Below are 16,848 nucleotides of genomic sequence, written 5' to 3'. Positions count from 1 at the left end.
TTTATATGTTCATTATAAAATTTAAACTGATCAATAAGTAGTTCGTAGCTTCTTCAAAACCAGTCCTGTAATTACAGATTTATCAATTGAATATATTTGAAAATTTATGAATTTAATAAAGCTGTCGTTACCATCTTTCATTACCTTTTGTTTTTTCTTTTTACCTAACAAAAATTATTGAATATTGATATGACATGTAAGTTATGTATCTTAAGACATGAACTATAATAGCTTTCGTTGACCACATCCTCTAATCACCATACTTAATGATGAGATAAATTAATTTGTCATCCAATTATCTTTAATGTGTTATTGATTACAGGTCAGGAAAGGTGCCCATTTTTGAACCGATGAGGAATAATGATCGGTACAGTTGCGCTCTTTTATCTAATTCTATCCTCTTATGTTGTTTTCCGATCTAACACTGCTCAATATTCTCTTTCACCAATTTGCAAATACTGAAAAGCAACTTCGATATTATCTTATTCGGAGATTAAATTATTCACACTCACATATTCATATCAAAAGATTCCATTTAATAAGCAAGTATGTGAAATTTACAACAAACATAAATTCAACATTTGCTTTTTTTTTTTAAAATCATTCCTTCACTTAAAGTCTTAATTTTGTTTGGAATTGATTTGCTACAATTCTCAATATTTTTAAATTTCAAAAGACAGAGATGTCTTGATAACTGACACGGTATGCTTATGCAAATTATATTATAACAAAAAATGAAATAGTTCTAGTGATCATTCTATGAATATGTCCTCACAAAACTGAAATTCAAAAAATGTTATCATCTGTGGTATGACCGTAGCAGGAAGTGAAAATAAGCGCAATTCGATTCAAATAAATTTCATTAAAATGACTAGTTGTTTAAATTAATCAATTGGATAATAAGACAAAAATTTGCATAGCATTAAATAGAGCAAGAATGCATTAAATGAAGTTAAAAAATTTTTAGATTTTCTGCAACATTTCCCAAAGCGGTCATGCTTCTTTTGCTTCAATGAATTCTAGATTCGTTTCCTCGCCATTGAATAATTTCTAAAAATATGATTATAGAAAGCGAACATTTAATTTTCCTTTTCGGGTTAATAAACTTATACACATTTGAATATAATTTTACAAATTGTTGAAATAATTCATTTTTAGGCTATGAGCATTATCGCAAGATCTCGGTGGCTCGGATGTAGAATTTGGAGGTTGCTAACTTTCCGGACATTTCTGATCCTTACATTTTGTTGCATTGTTCTTGAAATTACTCGCGGTTTGCCCACTTATAGGCAGGTGGCACAGGTTAATCTTAATTATTGAAAAGTTATATTTTATTATATTTTATATAATGCTAACCTCATACAAATAACAATTTCTGCGAGTTTAAAATAAATGTCAGAAAGTGTTCAATCCAAAGTAAATAATTTAATGATTGGAGTTGATTAAAGCAAATTAGTGAGCAAATTCGAGAAATAAATCAGGTACACTAATCTAATGCAGTAAGGAAAAGGAATAATTATAAGACTTAATTCAGAAAGATGAGGTACGTCCAGAACATTCCCGAAATTTCGATGGCAAAGAAATAATGCAAAGTTCATCAAAGACAACAAAGGATTTGCAGAAATTAAAATGGAATGTTGGTTAAACTGCTTTCAAATTGTTTTAACAAATGCATTTTCTATGTATGAGAAAAATTATGAATTTCAGTAACTGCGGTTCGGGATTAGATTTGGGAGAAAGAATTGATCAAGCCATAGCTACAAGATATCTTAGATCTGTAAGAAGCATTGTCTGGATCCAGTCTTGACACATTTTGAAGTTACAATGCGCATGAAATTTACATACTATAAAGCAAATTTCTATCCGAAATTTCTAGGTAGATCAGAAGTCTGAACGGAAAACATCAGGATGGTATAAGCCATTGGGATCATCGCAATCAATAAAAATACATGATCGATATCAAGCACAAAGCAGCAAAGCTTCTTACGATGTATTGGCCCTTTTAGATAAATTATAATTTCGCGTTTTTCATAACTTAAATACCTTCCAATTTTTATTTTAGTTGAATGAGCTCCATACTTTTCTGACTTCTTTCCTTTTAGTAATTCGGCTATTAGTCACTTTGCGGTCATTTAATTTAACATAAATCAATATGCTATATGTTATTTCCAACCTGATATTATATGTTGAAGCATTAACAAGTTTTAAAATTCCTTCTTCGTCTGAATGGAGATTTTCTTTTCTCCTAGAAATGGCCGCCCATCTCTCAAACAATTAATTTGCACTTATCATTCTAAAATTCCAGCAATCATTTTACCCAAACAGGATAATTCATTTTGATTTGAAAGGTGCTGCACCGAAAATATCATATTTGAAAGAAGTATTAAAGCTTATAAAAGCGAACGGTGCCACAGGTTCGTCTTTAGTTTGTTTTACCGGAAATATAGACATTTAATTTCTACTTAATTATTAATATAATTTCAGCTGTTTTATCAGTGTTTAATTTCATGCTTTAATTTTATTATCAATAGTTTTCTTTCCGATTTAAATGAACAAAAGTTTTCTGAGTCTCGTAAGTAGCAATTCTAGGTTTTTGGTTTGAGTTGGAAAAGATTTTCTTGTACTAATCATATAAAGATAATTTGACATACCGTATTTGTTGTGGTTTACATTTCAGGAATTTTGCTGGAATGGGAGGATACATTCCCATTTAGCGGTATTTTAGCAGAGAATCGTAATAGTGATGCTTACACTGTGGAAGAAGTTCGTGACCTTTTGAAAACAGCCAAATCACTCAAACTTGATGTTATACCGCTTGTACCAACTTTTGGACATTTAGAATGGATTCTTAAAGTGGAAAAATTCAGGCAATACCGACAAAACGACATGTTCCCACAGGTGCAGCTTCCTTTGAACTAGTTAAATGCAATTTAAAATGATATTAGATTCAACCAAATTGTTTTCAATTTGCTTCTAATGCATTATTTACACCTTCAAAGTTTGAATTTAGTAATATGCGCAAAAGCAGTGTAATTACAGGTCATTTGTTTAACAGATGATGATGGTGTTTCAATAGTTTTGGAAGCCATACGTCAGGTTGTCGAATCCCATTTACCATTTGGAATGACATATTTTCACATTGGTGCTGATGAGGCTTTTCAGGTCCATTTTTTCCTCCATTTTATATTTATCATTGAGAATTCTAATTTCACATCCCCGAAACTTCCTGAAAGATATCGCATTTGCAGAACTGCGTCTTTTCATCATCACAAAGTCGTTTGATGCACCTTAAAACAAGCCTAACAAATCATTCTTTACTGCTACATTCTTTACATATATTTCTCAAATTTCATCAAAACAATATTTTTTAGTTCGGTGAATGTTCGAAAGATCGTCGGTGGTTAGTAGAAAATCAAGACAAAGGCAAAGATGATCTTGCAGCAATGCATTTAGCCAAAATCGCAAATTACGTCAAAAAGCTAATTCCAGATGTTAGGTAAGTATATTTTTAATTAAGCTAATTTATATTTGATAGTTACAAAAATTTCATTTTCACAATTAACACTGGACTCAGAATAGTTTTTAGAGTGCTGGCATGGTACGACATGATTAAGTCATTTGAATCCTCATTGGTAAAGCTATATCGTCTAGATCAGCTCTTAGAAGTTGTGGTTTGGGATTATTCCGAAACGTTGCAGCAACAAAATGGTATACTTCTGAACTTATCTATACCCGGCAAATTTTGGATGCAAAACGTTTTGAACTGGAACTTGCATTGATTTAACAAGCAATGCTTTAAATGCGGACAAAGATACGTAGTATTTACAAACTTTGCATCAAGATTAGGTTAGGTAAATGTCTTGGCGAACTAATTCATTTTTTTCGATATCTTAATGGATTTTTCCCAAATATTTCTTCTCAAAAATTTCAGGAATGTTCTGGGAAAAATTAAAATTTTTCATTAAAATTATTAAAAAATAGACCTGACGAAATTTCAATGATTTTTTTTTTTGATTATTTTGCAAGTTACAACTAATTTCTTCTGCAAGAGTTCACATGGAATTCCTTGGCTGCAAAATTTCAAATAGTTTGGGGCTCATCTGCTTTCAAAGGAGCCAATGAACCATCGTCGGCATTTTTGGATTTGAAGCATTATTTTAGAAATAATAAGGCATGGATTACCCATCGAAGAGTAAGTTCTTCTTTAACCAAAATTCAACAGAATTTGCATAAAATTCGAGATCTAAGCGACTCAAAACTGTTTTTCCATTGATGTAATCATTTAACTAATGAATGTACTCATCGTAGACTGTTTCACTACCTCGTTTTGAGAGACAAAAAGGAACAATTTGATGCATTGTGAAACTTTGAAATTGAAATTGAATAACTATTTTGTGTAATTCTTAGCCTTTTAAATCTTCAATATTTAATTTATTTTTATTGGTGTATTTTAGAAATTAATGGCATTCTTACATAATCTACGAATGTTTACAAGTTTTCTGCTTTTGATTATGCGATTCCATTAAATTCAACGTTTAAAACTTTTCCTCTTCTTAGGATTCATGAAATATCATGAATTACATCTGAACGTGCACAATTTCAGCAATTATATTCCTTCTAATTACAAAAATATATGCTGCAAAATAACTAAGCCCAATAAACCTAAGCCCAAAAATAAGTTTAAGAATAAGGATAAGCCCAAGTATAGAGGTAAACCTAAGCATAAGCTTAAGTCTAAGCCAAATTTCAAAAAAAAGAAATGATGAAAGGAAGATTTGTTGCCTGCAACAAAAACTTTCGTATATAATATTAAATATTTTTCCATAGGGGATATTTCCTGAAGTTTTCCTTAATAGATATTTGCTGGAGTTTTCCATAGGGGATATTTCCTGAAGTTTTCCTTAATAGATATTTTCTGGAGTTTTCCTTAATAGATGTAGACGTATTTTGGAATTTGTATGAAATCGTTAAAATACCGTAGGCAATCGATACAACCATCTTTGCGGAAGAAAAGAAATCCAAATTCCATTTACTTGGAAATATATTTTACTAAATTTTAGATGTATGGCACACTATTTCGTACATTCCGGGGTTTGATCATAACCGGTTGGCAACGATATGATCACTTCGCCGTACTATGCGAACTTCTTCCAGTTGGACTTCCATCGGCTGTCTTAAATCTTCTTGTAAGTTTAAATTATTCCGTCAGGAATATTTTCAATTCGAATTTATTAAAATTTAAAACCTGGCTTAAATGCTATGCTGACATTGCTGAATGGATACTGTAGAAACATGGTAGGACATATTCTCGGAACTTTCAAGCGAATTAACGAGATACTGTTTTGTAGATGAAGCAAATAAGATTTTTTTATTTCCATATAAAAGTAATTTCGCCCTATAAACCCACAAAAGTGACAGGGATGATTGGATAGTCAAATGATTCGCTCAAAACATCCAAAAGCTTTTCGACGATAGATTGAATGGCAAATTTATGTTTGCGCTCGATATGGTACTCTCATGCTATTAAGTATTTTCCAAAATAAGATGTCTCAGTATTTTGTCAACCTTAATATTCACGGATATTTGCTACTGTTAATTTTCGCAGGTAGCAAAAGCAGGTGATAAATTTTCTACTCAATGGATAATTAATGCTACCACTGTTGCATTGAATTGTACCTCAAAGATCTCTCTGGAATATATGCATTCGTTTGATTCTTGCGACTTCCCAGGTTGTATCCTTGAAATTCCATGGGTTTTTCATATATTTGTATTATTTGTGGGATCATAATATCGGTACTATCTGATGGTTTATCTATCTGAATATTTGTAGTTTGTGGGTTGCACAGACAGTTTATAATGACTGATAGTGTAAGTATACTAATATAATATCAACTAAATTGATCTAAACTGAAGAAGCGAGGAACTAAGATCCCTTATCTCGGTGATCATATCCACTACCATATGTACTCCTTTTTGATAAGGGAAAATTCCAGGTGTTGAATTATTCAACGTTATTCATTCTTTGCATAATCGTATCGAAATGATCAAAAACGAAGTTTTTGATAGTCACCAGGTAAAAGGTTGGCTCAGTCGATTCAATGTGCGTCATGAATATACCCAGCTGTGGTACCTGGTGCCTTTGCAAAGTATCATCGAAAGGCATATCAGTGAATTGCTCGATATGGTATGTTGTTTTTGGAATTGCCGAACTTTATCAAAAGTTGAGTGATTTTAAAAGCGTCGATTTCATTCTTATATAAATAAGAATTCTTATATACAATTTCATTTATATATATATTTTTTTATGAAAAGAGAAAGGGGAAGACAGGTGAGAAGAAAGAGTGTGTGTAAGTAACGGAGAGTATTCCATCATTTGAAGAATTTAGAACGTAATAGAAAACTAATAATAATATTCTTATATATATATTTAACATTAAAAAAGTCTTTGTTCATATCAGACTAAAACGATCCAGTCTTTGATGCAGCCAATCTTTCGGAAAAGTACAATCGATGAATGGCTATATGAATATGTTGATCCGATTAGAGAACAACTGATAGAACTACTGCAAAAAATCTCTCAACTTAAAATGCGGCGAATATTCACAGTTAGAAATTTTGATATCAGGAGGGAACAGGTGTTCGATGCGTCGTAATTTCATCGTTCTCATTTTCGTTTCTTGTTTCCTCGCAAATGTTTTCTTGCTCTTTTTCTTAATACATGAAAAGACTATCTGTAACATTTTTGAAGTAAATATTAATGCTATCCGGAAAATATATATGATGATCTGTAAAGGATTCCTTGTTCTCGATTGTTCTAAGATTCATGGTCGAAAGTTATTCCTGTTCACCATTGTTTTAGTCTAGTGAATTCAGTATCTGGATGAATACGGGTCATAGCCCCAAGCAAGGCCTGATATTTTAATGATTTTCTTTTCTCTTTTCAATTTCCATTTGCTATTTTGTCATGAAGCGGCTTTCAATCTTATCACTCGGGTATTTGCTTATCAAACAATTTCAAGCCTTATTATAATTGTTGTTTTTATCTAACATTCACGTTTCTTTTTTTGCCAGTTTACTCTATCTTATGATATTGCTCCATTTATTGGAGCGAATGAAATTAATTGTATTGTTATTACTGTTTATGGTCGTTACCATTTCCCATTAATTAAAGTTCTCCATTCTGTATGTTAAGTTGGTGAGAAAATGGTACTGAAAATGTAGCAAGCCGAACAAAAAATTCACAGATTAGTTTTTTTTAATTACTATTACCAAATGCTAGAAAGTGTTGTTATTTTCAAATTTATCACTCAGATTTTTTGTTTATTTTCCTACTTTATGTTAGCTCTTTTTCAATCCAAAATCACTCATTTTAATTGTAGACCCATGAAAGATATAAGCCTAAAATATTCCTCGATGTGCGATTTAATTTGAAATATTTTTTGAGCGAAATATTGAGAAATTGTATTTTAGAGTCTATAAAAAATGTACGATATAATTGTGCAGTCTTTTGCTCATTTGTAAATCTTTCTTTTTTGAAATAATCTTTGGTCAAGATGAATAGCATTGGTATTGTAAAAAATTGGAGTTGTCTTTCGAGGATGGCTCATTGACATATTTTGCATATGCAAAAAGTTATAAAGTGAACTCTGTTTTTGTGATGATTAATTGCGACATTGAAGGTACAGTTTAGTTACTCATTGGTGTCATTCAAAATATTGTTTTGTTTATCACAAAATAAACGTTTCTAACCAGAAATTGAACTTAATCGACTTCATTCATATCAACTTCAATGATGGCTTCTCTAGAGCTCGTAGTTTAAATAATAGGTAAAACTTTATATCATCATATGCTTAAGTGGATACTTTCCATCTGAAATCAGTATTTTTTTTCATTCCATGGCGCAATTGTCTATGGTACCAAACCATTATACTTTGAAAGTAAACTACAGGAAACACTATCATCAAAAGAATATTTGACGCTCAAAATATACTCAATAAAAAAAAAAAAAATTGGCACTCAAAAAAATACAAAATTGCAGTTTCATCTGTTTTAAATCATTTAGCTGATCACATTGACTTTTCGTCTGAACTTCCCGAACCTTTGTCTAACTTCTTTGCATTACTAGCATTCTATCAAGGATTCTTGCAAATGTTTCTCGAACAAAATTTCATTTCCTTTCCGCCAATTGATTTTTTATTTTGATTTCACATTGTAAGTGTTTATAAATTCAGGATCCGTCAAATATCGGACTACTATATGTATTCATAAATCATTCGAATAGCTCAGAATTCCTGTATAAATTCCAATCAGGTAAATCCAGAGTACATTTCTAACGGATTTTTAGCGATTTAAATCAGTCAAATGAGGGGATCACTAGCAGACGAAATACTTTTGTGATACAATTCTTTTTTCCTCAACAGGTCTATGATCGTAACAGTATAAATTGACAGTAAATTTAAAAAAGTAAAAGAAACTTAGTATTTCAATCATTTCAATCGAAAAAAGACATATTGTTATTAAAATTTTTCGAAGAACGATTTTGAAATAACTCGCGAAAACTCGTTTTCTCTTAAATTGTGTTTTGTTTTCTTCTCATTGCTTCTTCTATACTGAAACCCTCTTTTCATCTTTCTCTAAGGTTTATTCTGGACTTATCATGTTTTGATTTCTTGTCATATGGTTGCGCATTTAATAGACATATTTTTCCGCGCCTTGATGATTCATCAAAACCAGTCACAATCACCATTTAGAGCCTGGCCATTATCACCAAACTATATGAAAGGCTCTGCACATAGGAAATTAGGAATTTGTAATACCGATCAATGTTTCTCCTTGTCCTAAATGACATCTTGTTAGTCAAAAAAATCATTGGTTAAAAATTTTTTAAGAATGAAACAAATAAGTGACAAGGATGACTCAGGCCTACGATCTTTGCTAAGTAATCTCGAAACTTCTGACATATAAAAGTTATCGCGTAATGTAATAAATGATCATTGGGAAAATCCAAACTTAAACGATTCTTACTTAGAAATTAACGAAATGACATTTATAAAATAAAAAATTTGAAATGAACTGGTAAGATTATTGGCAATTCTTGTTAAGTTTCAAGAATTACCAGACGGAATTTTATAATTATTTGATGAATCGATCCTTTTTCCATCACTTTGTTCTAATTTACCGCAGCATTTCTTTTTCAAAAGCAAACATGAGTCATTATCCGTTTGTTACAAAAAAAAAAAACTCGAAACGGACAAATATCTTTCACGATTTTTACTATTTCCAGCAGTTGCAGTCATCGGCCGAAATGTATTCTATATGGAATCGAACGAAGACAATAGACAATAACCGCACACTTTATCGATTCAATCACAATAATTTACTTGTTTTATTTCATTTTACTTTATATATTTTTTTCTTTCATTAAGTGGCCATCTGTTTTACACTTTCAGAATGCTTAAAACAATTATAAAAGTGTTTTTTGCATTAACGACAGGTTGTTATGCAACCGTCAATTGTCCACCGAATAAACAAGGTGAAGTACTTGCATGCGAGCTTGCGTGTTGCGAAATTTTAAATGCTACTTTTGAGGTAAGCTTACGCAATTTTTATGCTTTTATAAGAATGGTGGAGTTAGAAAACTGTCCCTGTTGTCTTTTTTTTTAAAAAAACAGACGGGGAAAAATTCATTTGAAATGGTAAAACAGTTCAAAGCGAACTGTTCTTACTGTTCTTACTGAGTTCTTTAGACAGACAGTCCTTTTTGATGAGCCTATCGAATAATGAATTAAAGTGAAAGTCACAAGTTTCCAACTCATTGTAAAACAAATTGATAAATTTGACTTTCCAATTATTTAAATGATAATTAAAAACCAAAAATGTTGTAAATTTCTATTGTTATTTGATTGAGATGGCAGGGAATTTTCGCACGAAACTGTGGCGCTTCAATATATTTTTTCAATATTCATTTATTTGCATATATTACTTCCTATACTATTCGGGGAATAAAGGATAATAAATGCGAGAGCCCAAGCCTTTATCAGTTTACCTTCCAAAATACCTGTGTTTTATGATAAGAATTTTTACAAAAATTGAGGCAAATAAACGATTTAGGTATCAATGCTGTGAGTTTTATTGTCTAAAGAGGGAAATTTATTTGATATTTGTTTGTTCTTCAGCTAATTAAAAGTAGAATGGAAAATAGGATGAATTATAAGTTGCGATTATAAAAGAAAGCTAACGTTTTTATTGTAATTAGAAGGCTAATATCTTTATTTTATTTTTTTAATGAATTTCCATACGATACTTCTATGTTTCCAGTGGGTTGGTGAGAGCACGAATTAATTTTCATTGTGAAACAAAAAGAATTCAATTAAAACCAATTTCTTTTTGAATTTATAAAAAATTAAGAAACTTCGTTGGAAATGAAATTATGCCTGATGTAGTACTTTTTTCCCACCTGAAGTTCTATCCAAAACTTTAGAGTCTCCAAGCTCTGAGCTCAGATATTCGTAAAACTCATGTGACCAATCATAAAGTGGAAACTTTGATGGAACCTAAATTTAGAATTTTCATCCAAATAATTTAGATTTTCCAGGAAATTTAGATTTCTAGGATTATCTCTGTTGCGAATTGGAGGACGATCAAATTGTTCGTAATACGATCTCAAAGCACAATCGACCACAGCGTTTCATTGCTTATGGCAGTAATTTTCAGTAGGCTATGAAAGTTCAAACACAATTTTTGAAATTTGAGTAGATTTGGATATCAGCTACTGAATAAAATTGGACATCCTATCAACGTCACAAGGATCACCTTTGTATAAAAAGTGAAAAAATCGTTTTCCTAAAATCTAAAATCTTTTTTTGAAAAATATTTGCATACTTTTTCTGGCAAAGAATTAAAGTGTGACATTACCAGTCTATCCACGCTATAATCATTAGATTACACACATTTTTTAGAGGAAGAAGCAACTTAGACTTGGTCAGGCCAGTTGTTTGATATTCACAACTATTGGTCGATGAAAGTTTGCAAAAAGTTTATTTCAGGATTGATTACACATTACTTATCATTGGATTGATCATTAGTATAATCCTGAGTGTTCTTTGCTCATTTTTCTGCTGCCTTCTGTGCAACGGATGTTGGCTTCATCGACGACGTAATCCACAATTGTACGAATCCGTAAACGATACGGGATTCTACCCATTATGCTGTAATCTCTTCAAAAACTCTACACCTCCAGCAGATTAACTTATGCTTACAATTTCAATATTAATATTTGTTATCGTTTATAGGCGGATTTGGGATTCCGATGGGAACCATAGTGTTTAGTACGCATCCGCCACAATTTCGGGATGAATCGGAGCTTTATACCGGATCATCAGCTTCCTCATTTGGTAATCGGGGCCGAGTCCGATTTAATGACGATGGTACTCCACGTACAGTATTGAAAAGCAATTTGAATACACATCCAGGGTCGTGATTCTCCTTCTCAACCTTTATGGTTTTCTTCATGCTATTTTCTGCTTCAAGTTTACTTCTTATTCTACTAATTATGGATATGTTAGAATTTTTCTTTCAACATCGATGAAATTTTTAATCATAACATTAAAAAGGTACAGATTCTTATCCGAAGATTTTCAAATTTTCTTTTTTTTTCTTTGCGTTCTATAACAATTTTAAATACATATTTTACTTTTGTTTCCATCCTCTCCCTCTCTTTTTTATAAAAATTACTCATCAAATGTGTTTATTTTGTTTTCAAAGTGTTTTGGATCGATACACGAAATGAGTTCACCGCTGCTTGCAACAGCATTTCACATCTCAAATTCAAACTTTGATCCGATTAACATTTTACAAAAATTAAAAATCCATTTTGTTTTGCTTTCCTCTCGTTACGTCGAACAAAATATTGCATAATGAAATTTACCATTGCGTATCTTTAGCTTCAAAAAAGTTTATGAATGAAAGAAAATTCCTCTCAAAGAATGGATAATGAAATTGATTTTGCAGAAAAAGAAGTTGGAAAAGATGTGCAATTTGAACATTTCATATTAAAAGTAAAGTATTGTTCAATTATGAGTTTTAGATTTGGCTTAGAATTGAAATTAAAATAACTTTGCATTTTTGGGTAAGTAAAATAATGTGATAATCAAAAATACATCGGAAATGTTGTTAGTTACTCTTCAGTCTAAGCTTGTTTATGAGATAAGCAACAGTCGAAGCACCTGTTATTTATGAATGCAAGTGCTTGGCCAATGCTTAACCAAGGTAAGCCAACCTTTGTGGATGTGTTACCTGTTTCTATCAAATTTGCATCAAATGAAGGCCATGGCATTTGTGCTATATTTATAAAATATTTTTCAGTTTCTTCGCTTGATTCATTATCAATTTAATTTTCTACGAATAAAACAAGGATTTCGTTCATCTTTGATCTAACCCATTTATTGGTTTATTTTAATATGAAGTCTTACACTTCCGGTCTATTTATTTGTACCTGAGATACCTAAGTGACAAGTGTAATCTTGTGATACTTATCGTCATAAATACTTGATAAATTACATCTCAATCTCTTTTTAACGTCAACAAAGTGATTCACACGTCCTCTCTGCTAATCCAAACGTTTATATATGCGCCCATTAAAATACAATGGTGAAAAAAAGAAAAATTTCTGAATCATCTATCGTCAAAATGGATGAAATGCCAGTTTCATTGACCTTGTTCATTAAATTAACTAAAATACTTGACCTGTTGAAAAGTTCGTTTCTCTCGTTCTTCTGATCTTTTTGCTTCATTTCCAAAAGTACTAATGAACACAAACGACTATAATTGTTCATCTTATTGTCAAGATTGCACTTTAAAAGTTTAAAGTTTAGATTAAAAGGGTAGGAAAAGAAATTCTAACTTTGAAGTGCAATTTTTTTCCCTCCAATATTTTGTTTGCATCCAAATGTGGATGATAAGCTAGGGGAGTTTGAAATTCAAAAGAATTATTGTGTCCAATAAAACTTTCTACTTAATATCGAATGAAATGGTGTCTCAGACAAGTACCTTTAAAGTTTCAGACTTTGATTCTCTCATTTTATAAACAATAAATTCATCATATTCTATTGATAAAACGATTTCAAATAATTCAAAATGAGAATTCGTTCTCACAAAGGCTGTTGGTTAATTGTACAGGTAAGGGTGTATGATTTCTAAGTTACAATTGAAAACGAGCAGATTTATTGATCGGTTTATTTCACATTTTAGAATTTATATCTTTTATAAAACTTAACTAAATCACTTAAAACTGGTCAAGAGTACCAGTTTATAACTAGCAAAAATGGTAATACATAGGAATTAATTAAGTTCAATTCTGGTCATTTTAAACTGTCCTAAAACGAGTAAATTGGAATTAGCAGCAATTCTCACGAATTCTCTCACGAAAATTGAGCTCTTGAATATTTTTTTACAATTTTTTTTCTTTCAAATAACTTTCTAGTCATGGGAGTGGAATTCAATTCATAAAAATTTCGACAATTATTTGCAAGCATTAATACGCAATAAAAAAAAAATATGGTACTCCTCTATCTAATGGATATCACTTCCATAACTAGAATGACAAGTATGCTTAGAGGTTTGGAAAAGCTTCAACAATCTCTTCATATCATTTAATCATGAATGAAAGAGTACCAAGAATAATAACAATTTAAAGTATTTGTATATCAAATCCTCCTGCTATTGAGATTACTTAAATTTATTTTAAGCTTAATTGGTTCCGTCATTCTTTGCTTACAACTCTATTTCCCTGATCCAGCTCAAGAAGCCGAGACTGAAATAGATTTGTTATGTCTCAGATAATACAACTTTTTGTATTTCTCAAAATTACTAATCTTTTGGTGGAATTTTTTGCATTCTTTTTCCATTCCAAAGCAATTATTATTCGTAGTCTTCAGCAGTAAAATCTTTATGAAAATTTTTCAATTAAGAACAAAAGTTTTTAAAGAAGAGTAAAATGGAATAGTTAGGAAGTCCCAATTTGAGTTTAGAGTTAGACCAAAACCTGAGTGCTTACTGTATTGTCCTTCATTTTCGCTTGCTCATTTGAAATTGCAAGAAGGCAGCAAAATCAAATTTTTTTTTCCATCGGTTCCAGTCAGTTTGAAAAAAAAGATTGAATTTATTTCCTCCCTATAATTTATCGATGAGATATTTCATGCTTCCCTTGTCTTCTTCCATTTTCATCTGCAAATTCAATATTTTCAACTTTTCAATGCAATCTGTTACTGTTAGGAGGTGAATTTGTCGCAGAATTTTTAAGGACAAATCCTGAACCGGAAAAAAATTGTCATTTTTATCCGTTTCCTGATATTCTACTTTGTATAAAAGGATTGATTAAAAAAAAACAATTGTGTATGAATTTTTTGTTCACTTTCTAGCATAAAAAGGAAATTTGTCGCTGAAAAGATTTTCACAAACTTTCTTCTAATTGCAATTGTCTTTGATTTATTCTATAAGAACTTATTCATTTGCTATGAATGAATTTCAAATTACAATGAAATGTGCCTTTTATCAAGGGATGTTATTCAAATGTTAGGAGAGAGAAAAAGAAAGGGAGAGAGAGAGAAAGGGAGGAAAAGTAGAAATTGGTGCAAATAATGCTACTTATTTTTAGGAAGTTAAGTAGCTGTCCAAGGAATTGTACTGTAATTAATGAATATTTTTAACAATTTCAAGGCTTAGCCTCACTTATAAGTCCTTACCTAACATTCTACTTCGCTTTTAATAATGGCACTTTCCAATTCGAACTAAATATTTTATAAATTCGGCAATCAGTACATTTTTAACATTCAAAATTTTTGAAATGATGAAATGAATCACAATTTGGCCATCTCAAAGTTTACATTTAAGTTTCAAAGTTAGTGCATTCGAAAACTTTCATTTATTTAAATAATACTATTATGTAAACTATTGCATATGCTATTCAAGTCACGTTCCATCTAACAAGAATGAATGTTTGGTCACTCAGTGCAGTGGCCTTTCCTTAGGCTGAGTGGTCACATTGCTCTTTTTAATAGAACTAATTGTCTTCCTGACTTGCTTGAAATCTAAATGCAAATAAAAATCTGCTCAACTTTGTTCAAAACTGTCACGTCATTGTCATTAATCATTCCTCCGCCTAATCCTGATATCAGTTAAGGATGCTTCATTTTCTGTAAATCTACAGAAATTTACTTTTTTTTTTTTAATTCTTTATTTCAAAGGGATGAATGTCAAAAGAAATAAATTTATTTCAAAACTTATCCTCCTATAAGTGTTATTGTGACAAATATTTATCCACTCAAATAGCTGTCATACATCGACTGGCTGTTATTTGTTTTTTGCATTTAAACATAGAAAAAAGATTTATTGACTTTTTTCAGGCTGAATGAAAAAATTAGTGAAATTCCTCCCTTTGGTGAGCAATTCAATTTCAGTTTTTTTGGAAAGTTTTAATTTTCATTTCAATTCAACCTGTGACTTAAATTTCGCCAGTTGCTCCATTGAACTATTTTTCGGATAAATTAATTCATTTCTCTATTCTGATCCATTTAATCCCTCCTTGAAATTTTATTATTAATATCTTCTTAGCAGTTTCCTTTGTAGTTCCTTATTCTTAAGCAGTCCCTTATTCTTAAGTTCAGTAATAATAAGCATTTCTTCTCTCAACAATCAAACCGCAACTGAACGTTTCAGAGAAGTGTTGGAAAAATAGCACTCACTTGGCGACAAATTTCTATCTTTGATAAAGCGATCATGAGCAGCAAAAGTGAGTCGAGCGACAACTGAACCACAAAACCAAGCAATCAAAGAAAAAAAAAGAGCAATCATTTGTCACATTCCATCTAAATATCAAGCATAACTCTTTTTTTTTGCATAAACTGATTCATTTGACTGAATTTTCCCAAAATGTATGTAGCATTATGAATTAAACTCATCCGTTTACACAATAGCAGATCAATGACACTGTTTCCAGCAATAATGATTTAAAAGCAATTACAACGCGGCTAAGGTAAAAGGATATGCTAATTAAGGATCAGAAGGGACAAGTTGGATGTTAACTAGAAAGGGCAAAAAAAAAAAATGGTGGAACAATTTAAATAATTTATTGCAGATGGTAGATGGTGGATGGAGGATTAATTTCTATCAAAAAAGAAAAAAATAGATGGAAGCAAAAATACCGATACTTAAATGGGAATAACATATTGAACTCTAATGTTGCTTAAATTAATTTAATTGGATAATCAGTACAGAACAATACTCTATTTCAAAGGATCATTTTTAAGGACAAATGCTCAAAGTCATTTAGGAAGAGCAATTATCAATTAATATTGATAAAATGTTAAAGTAACTTTACGACATAAATAGATTGTATAAAGAGCATACTGATTTCACGTAGGTGTATAATGGATAAAAGGTGCAGCTGTCATTTTGTGCAAAGGCGCCACTGCCATTTCGCGTCCTCACTCTTTAAGAAATCGCTGCACTCCTCTCCTATGATTGTATTATATGGAATGTGACACTTCCCTTCCTCTTCATTCTAGATTCATCTATATTTCGGAAATCCCTGTTTCGTAATAATGATTGGAGCTAAATTTGAATGTCGATATTTGACCAGTTAGAAGTGTCAATTCCTTTGAAATAATCAATTACACAATCAAACATGGTTTCTATCTAATTAGAAAATTTCTTTTGGAAAACACGAAGAAGCGAAGCAAAAGGTAGTAAATGAACTTGGTATGATTAGGAGTGAACTGTATATTTGGTGACACATTTGTTACCTTTACCTATAATTACAATTGGAAACAACTTGATTGCTAGATCTGCAAT

General features: G+C 31.0%; 2 protein-coding genes across 2 annotated transcripts; both read left to right on the top strand.

Moving 5' to 3' along the window:
* Positions 1-1,161: 1,161 nt before the first annotated feature.
* Positions 1,162-7,042, top strand: LOAG_02480 (hypothetical protein; the record flags this gene model as incomplete). Its single annotated transcript, XM_003138018.2, has 13 exons — positions 1,162-1,302; positions 1,535-1,636; positions 1,877-1,990; positions 2,306-2,414; positions 2,678-2,898; positions 3,040-3,162; positions 3,372-3,496; positions 3,587-3,708; positions 4,050-4,192; positions 5,061-5,186; positions 5,606-5,729; positions 5,994-6,184; positions 6,459-7,042. 13 exons carry the CDS (start codon positions 1,162-1,164, stop codon positions 6,651-6,653), a joined length of 1,836 nt encoding a protein of 611 aa, XP_003138066.1. The 3' UTR covers positions 6,654-7,042.
* A 2,408-nt stretch (positions 7,043-9,450) lies between these two features.
* On the top strand, positions 9,451-11,479 carry LOAG_02479 (hypothetical protein; the record flags this gene model as incomplete). Its single annotated transcript, XM_003138017.1, has 4 exons — positions 9,451-9,588; positions 10,612-10,712; positions 11,046-11,209; positions 11,292-11,479. 4 exons carry the CDS (start codon positions 9,451-9,453, stop codon positions 11,477-11,479), a joined length of 591 nt encoding a protein of 196 aa, XP_003138065.1.
* Between the last annotated feature and the right edge of the window lie 5,369 nt (positions 11,480-16,848).

The sequence above is a fragment of the Loa loa genome, assembly GCF_000183805.2.
Source record: "Loa loa unplaced genomic scaffold supercont3.5, whole genome shotgun sequence".
In the NCBI taxonomy this organism is placed as follows: domain Eukaryota; kingdom Metazoa; phylum Nematoda; class Chromadorea; order Rhabditida; family Onchocercidae; genus Loa; species Loa loa.
The sequence above is the reverse complement of the archived record's forward strand: the minus strand, read 5'-3'. Positions and strand labels throughout refer to the sequence as shown.